This window comes from Helianthus annuus, chromosome 1, assembly GCF_002127325.2.
Source record: "Helianthus annuus cultivar XRQ/B chromosome 1, HanXRQr2.0-SUNRISE, whole genome shotgun sequence".
NCBI lineage: Eukaryota > Viridiplantae > Streptophyta > Magnoliopsida > Asterales > Asteraceae > Helianthus > Helianthus annuus.
The window spans coordinates 116,334,991-116,341,345 of NC_035433.2; the positions used below are offsets into that span (position 1 = coordinate 116,334,991).

General features: G+C 41.1%; 1 protein-coding gene across 1 annotated transcript; it reads left to right on the top strand.

Annotated features, from left to right (window-relative positions):
- Positions 1 to 3,191: 3,191 nt before the first annotated feature.
- On the top strand, positions 3,192 to 6,141 carry LOC110873792 (putative pentatricopeptide repeat-containing protein At1g56570). Its single transcript, XM_022122796.2, has 2 exons — positions 3,192 to 3,984; positions 4,151 to 6,141. Exons 1-2 carry the CDS (start codon positions 3,253 to 3,255, stop codon positions 5,324 to 5,326), a joined length of 1,908 nt encoding a protein of 635 aa, XP_021978488.1. The 5' UTR covers positions 3,192 to 3,252; the 3' UTR covers positions 5,327 to 6,141.
- The last annotated feature ends 214 nt before the right edge of the window (positions 6,142 to 6,355 follow it).

A 6,355-nucleotide genomic window follows, 5' to 3' on the forward strand; every position in this document is an offset into this window, starting at 1 on the left:
ACTTCAAAACATCTAGAGTCCCATATACAAAGCAATCCTCCCGACTTCCCAACCGAACCAACAAAATCCGAACCAAAATCACCTTTACCCCAAAACTTCTCAATAATAAAATTAGACAATACTTCCTGTTTTGTTTCCTGAATCATGATGAATTCAATCTTGTGTTTCTCCTTAAGACCACTAATCCACCCCTCTTTAATCGAGCCCCCTAACCCACACAAATTGACAGAAAGAAAATTCTTGGAAACACTACATTAATACCGTCTTTTGCGATAGCCTCTTCCACCAGCCTGCTATGATTTCCCAGCTCAACACCCACCAAATTTGCGATTTTGACTGTAGCCTCCAATTCCTCCTTCCCACTCTTCTTTCTTGAAACAGAGCCCCACGGCAGCGACCCTTCCACTGGCATCTGAAGCGTTTCCTTCCGAGAACCAGATCCACCATCTAAATCCTCCTCCATATCCCTATTGTTAAGATCGATTTTCGAATCACAGTTATCTTTCCTTTCAAGACTCCCCGTGCCAGATTCCTTGTTATCACCAGAGTCTCCATCGACTGCTTTTGGGCCCAAATTGAAGACATCAAAGTCCACATCTGCCAAATCAGTTCTATTTCTCTTCCTGGGCCGGGCCTCACAATCTGGGCTAACAACCACTGATTTTTTTCTTATGTTTATCCTTTATTAAATTAAAAGTTTTTTTTTAATCACTTAATAACCTTTACCGAATCCCCACTACCACCAGCTTGTTCCCTAGATTCTTGGGACTTAACATTCTCCATAATAAATTCTTCCTCAAAACTCTCCATCTCTTCGTTAACCATGTCCCCATGCAACCCTTCGGCGTTCTCAGACTTTTCGGCTTCCGATACAAACGTTTTCCCAATCGGCGAACCAGAATCCGCGTCCCCTTCATCTTCTCCGGTAACCAATTCCGACCGCTCCTCGTCGAACAAACAGTTCGGAACCCAGTCATCAAGTTCCTCCATCACCCAAACTCTAAACTTTCTGCTCTTCCATTTTAAAGTAACTGAATCCGCAATTCTTGACCCCATATCCACCAAAATTCGATGTGGATAAATCCCAGTCTTTAGGTGACAGCTGCTAGCCTTTAACGACTTTTCCGAACAACGAAGCTATATCATCGAAAACCTTATTTTCAGCCAGATTCACCGGAACGCCATGAAACTTTAACCAGGCGATCCTCTCATACGCCATTGTCTGCCCAGACCATAAGTCAACCGACTCAAACCACTCCTTCCACATACTAACGTTTAGCAGAAACTCCGAAGCCTCACAGTCATCCTCGAAAGCTAGCAACAACTTAAAACCCCCCAGGTAATATAGCTTATACCCACTAACACCCGCCGCCTTAAGGTTAACCTTCAGACTAATCAAAGAACCGAAGTCTTTAGCCCTGCCTACCACCGATCTTCCTTGTAAGTCAAAAAAGCACTTGTTTCCCCATGAACATTGACCACTTTATCAGATCCAACCACAACTTCCTCATTTCTCATCGAGTCCACCTTATTGTTCATTAGAGCAGAGCTGTAAGAACATCCATGTCTCAAAAAGGCGTTCTTCCGGTCGTTTTTAACCTCCTCTTCCCTACGGAGCACTGGCTTGCCAGTACCAGGGCGGTCCTTTGTCTCCTCAGCCAAAGTGTTTTCCTTAGCAAACCTCGCCCGATTGATCTTTAGCTTGCATCCCCCTATTTTGATGCCCTGCAGCCCCCTCTCCATTTCTTTCCAGTCTTTAACCCCTTTAAAAGAAACAAAACCGAACTTGAGACCCTCCTTACTTCTCTTCCTCGCGATATAAGTGCATGCTATATCACCGTAGTTACTAAGACGGGAAGCCTAAATCCCATGGTCTGCACCCATCTGGGATGTTAGCCACATAGAACTTGGTAACCCCCGTCGCCATGAAACCGAGACCAACGAAAGAGAGAGAAGACAAACCGACCAACACCAAAGAAACCAGGCCGCGAATGGACAAAGCAAGGAAACCAATTAGGGAGAAAGGTTAGATCAAGACCGATACCAATAAGCGAGACGATTAAACCTCGTACACTAATCCATTCCCATCTTCGTCGTCGAGCAAACTCAGAAACCGACGGGTTTAGAGAGAAAACTTAGTAAGTGGGTGGTTTATGAGTGTTATTTCATAAAATTTTATATATAACATAGAAACAAATAAAACTATCTAATAAATTAGTGTCATGTTATTCCGAGCGCATTTAGTAATCTTCAATCTCAATCATATCTTTTAATTTTCATTGATTAAAATTTTCATTTTCATATTTGTATACTCTTCTTCATTCATGACATCATGACTTTGGATATATATTTTAAATCAAATGAGAATCTTATCTTCTTTGTCTCCTGCAAATTTAACATTCAACTGCCCATCTCTACTCCACTTAATTTCTTTTTACATGAAATTACAAAAGACAAATAAAATATTTATATTCATATCTCAAATGCTTTAAATACAATATCCTTTACTAATATATCCAATAGATTGATTATTCAAAATTGAAATATATATCTACAATTAAACAAATTGAACTAACATTTGTAGGTGGTAAAATAATAGTTTGAATAGATTGTAGGGTTATTTTCACTAAATTTCAAAACTAAGTTAATATAGATTAATAATAAGGGTTATCAGAAAATTACAAAGAAAGTAACGATCAATAAATAAATAGAGAGAAGCTCGTATTAATCAGTACAAATATTGGCCTTATAACTTAAATACTATTTACTTAGTTTCTTCAAGTAAGTATATAATGTAGACATCTTATAGAAAATAGGATTTCATAGTTTTACTAAAAACAGATGTATTAGATAATTCATGAATTTATAAACACTTTATAAATCATTTTAAAAGAAATGATTTAAGAGGCTGTTTGGCAACTTCAGAATGTGTAAGTGCTAAACCAGTCTGAATTATTAAAAATCAGTATAATGCTTAACCTTTTAGAGGCAAATGTCTGACCAATTCAGATAAGAGGTCTTAACCATTCAAACTCAGTATAATTATAATGCTTAATCATTCAGAGACAAATGTCTAAATCATTCAGACATCTGCTCATGAAACAAACAGTCTGAACCATTAAGTGCTGAACCATAAGAGATCTGAACCATTAAGAGCCTCGTTAAGAACTAAACAAACAACCCTAAGTTGTTAAGTAAATAAAAGGAAATGTCTAAATTCTTAGCCCAATTAATTAACTACTAAATGAGTAAATGCTAACCGAACCGAAAGCCCATTGGGTGCTGGCCCAGTCCACGAGTAAAGAAAAGAAAAGCCGAGCCAGAATTTTGAACTGCAAGTTGCACATGAGCCACAATTATGAACTGCAGTCTGCAACCATGAGCCGTAATAAGCTGCACAATAAAATTCCTGTACAAGTTCGTAATGTCTTACATTGGACCCAGAATTACAAACCACAATCAAACCCACCCCCATTTCGACAAAAATCTCCCGCCAAACTATCCACTAATCTCATCAAAGCTTACTTTGATAACGGGTTACTCAAACATGCGCGCCAACTGTTCGATGAAATGCCTGACCGAGACGTAGTTGCATGGACAGCCATGATTTCTGGTTACACATCCTGCGATCACTACCGCTTTGCATGGACGATGTTCAAAGATATGATGAGGGAATGTCTGGATCGCCCTAACGAGTTCACTTTGTCGAGTGTTTTGAAGGCTTGTAAAGGCATGAAGTCCCTTTCTTGTGGTGCTTCGGCTCACGGGCTGGCTTTGAGATATGGGTTTGTTGGTACTAGCATATATGTTGATAATGCACTTTTGGATATGTATGCTACTTGTTGTGTAAGTATGGAGCATGCGCGTTTGGTGTTTGAAGAGATTCCGGTCAAGAATCAGGTGTCTTGGACTACACTTATAACCGGATTCACTCATAGGGATGACGGGCTTGCCGCCCTTGAAGTGTTTCGACAAATGTTCGTGGTATGTGTTAGTTAACTGTTTTAACTGGTCGAGTTTTAAGATATGACAACCCAAAACCTATTTATTTTCGTGTCGTGTTAGGAAGTGTCACCCCTAGTTAAAAACCGAATTCATTATTTCTGAACAAGAACTAATTTTTAGTATTTATTTAATCCTCTTTACACAGGAAGAAGCCGAACAAAACCCATATAGTCTCTCAATTGCAATCAGAGCATGTGCAGGAGTTGGATCTCATACTTACGGCAAGCAGATACACACTTCGGTGGTCAAACTCGGGTTTGACCTTAATCTTCCAGTAATGAACTCTATACTAGACATGTATTCCAAGTGTAACTGTTTTCACGAGGCACAGTTGTGTTTTAAGGAAATGAACGGAAAAGACAACGTTACATGGAACACGTTAATAGCAGGATACGTGAAGCCTGACCCGATTAAATCCTTACACTTGTTATTCCAAATGGAACTGCAGGGTTGCACTCCAGATTGCTTCACATTTTCCAGTGTTATAACCGCCTGCACAAATTTATCAGCTTTGACCAGTGGTCAACAGATTCATTGCAGGATCTTCAAGAAAGGCCTTGAACAGAATCTGGCGTTAGCGAATTCCCTAATCGACATGTATGCAAAGTCCGGAAGCATTCAAGATTCTAGAAGAATCTTTAGTGAAATGTGTTGTCGTGATCGGGTTTCGTGGACTTCGATGATGATTGCATTGGGGAGCCACGGGTATGGCCACGAGGCAGTGGAGTTGTTGAATCAGATGGTAAAGTCGGGTATAAAACCGGATATGATTGTGTTCATCGCGGTTCTTACTGCTTGTAGTCATGCTGGACTTATTGACCAGGGGTTGACTTACTTTAAACTGATGACCACAACGTACAAAATGAGGGCGAGCCAAGAAATATATGCTTGCGTAATTGATTTGCTTGCGCGTGGTGGAAGGTTTAAGGAAGCGTATGATATAATACGCAGTATGCCATCTACGCCTGACGAATCGGTTTGGGCAGCGTTTCTTGGAGCGTGTAAAGCACACGGGCAGCCGGCTATGACTGCCCGCCAGGTGTTGGATTTGAAGCCTAAAAAGTCAGGAATTTATGTCACGCTGGCGAATATGTATGCTGCTGAAGGTAAATGGGACGATCGAGCCAAGATGAGGAATATGGTTAACAGTTTGGGAAATAAGAAAGTTGCTGGTAGGAGTTGGTTGGAGGTTCATGATCAGGTCTATAGTTTTGTTGCTGGAGACGATGGCGGTTCACACCTCGAGCCCATGTATCAGGTTCTTAGTGTCTTGGGTAGACACATGGTTGAGCAGATCGATGTGACTCGAGTTTGGACATAGGATAGGGCTGAGAAGGATTTAGACACGACGGAGTAACCCAGATACCCGGTTCGGGACTGGCCCGAGACCAGACCAATTAAGATTATTTGGCTCGGTTCTCGGTCTTAATCTTGGTTAACTGCTTCAAAACTGTTTTCCGGGTTTAGGCATCATAGGTCCACGATTTCAGTGTCGAGCGGTCTCACAATCTTGGCAAAATACATGTCGATCCCTCACAATGAATTCCCGATCGAGTGCTTTCGAGACGAGATTCGCGAACAGTAGTTAAATATCCTTAAGTTCATCATTAGTCGAATCGGAGTTGTTGGATCAGTAATCGTTAGCCCGAAAGCGATTACTAGCAGGGGTGGATCTACCTTGTTAGAAGGGGTAACCCCTGTTGCCCCTTGACGCTCCGGCGGTGAGGATCCAAAACCTAAGGCCGGAGCCTGAGATCTGAGTTTGAACCTTTGAGGATGATCGAGGACCTAAACCTGCAAAAGAATAAACCGTTAGGCTCGTCGCAGAGATGGGAGGGCCACTCTGCGACCACCCTCCGGCGTGAGGATAAGTATTTGATAGAGAGAGAAAGTAGAGAGGGAAAGTAGGACAAAGGTTCAGGAAATCGTACTTGGCTTGTACTTGATGGGGTATTTATACTAGTCAACTATCATGACGTCATTCAGCTGGACACACCTGTTGATGGTCCGTCTGCAGCTGTCTGGGGGACAGGGGTTTTGGGATATGCGTCCAGTTATGATCTGGTCCGGCCTTCTTGAGGAAGGTCCGTCCTCGGATATGTATCTTCAGGCAGTAGTGTAAATTTTTGTTTTTTCGATTCCGTTACTCCTTTTCTTTGAAACGTTACCCCCATAAGGATTTGCTAGATTCACCATTGATTAACTAATATTACAGTATATTATTATTGGTAGTATTATAGGGTGGTCAAAATGGTTTTGGTGACTGGTCGGATCAAGAAGGGTTGACCCATGAAACATGATTTTTTTTTTTTTTTTTTTTTTTTTTAAGAATAAACTATACGTATATAGT

Bases quoted from the DNA above. Each gene is read 5' to 3' on its own strand.
- LOC110873792 (XM_022122796.2), top strand. From the start codon at position 3,253: ATGCTAACCGAACCGAAAGCCCATTGGGTGCTGGCCCAGTCCACGAGT. The intron at 3,985-4,150 runs GTATGTGTTAGT...CTCTTTACACAG, and splicing joins TGTTTCGACAAATGTTCGTG to GAAGAAGCCGAACAAAACCC.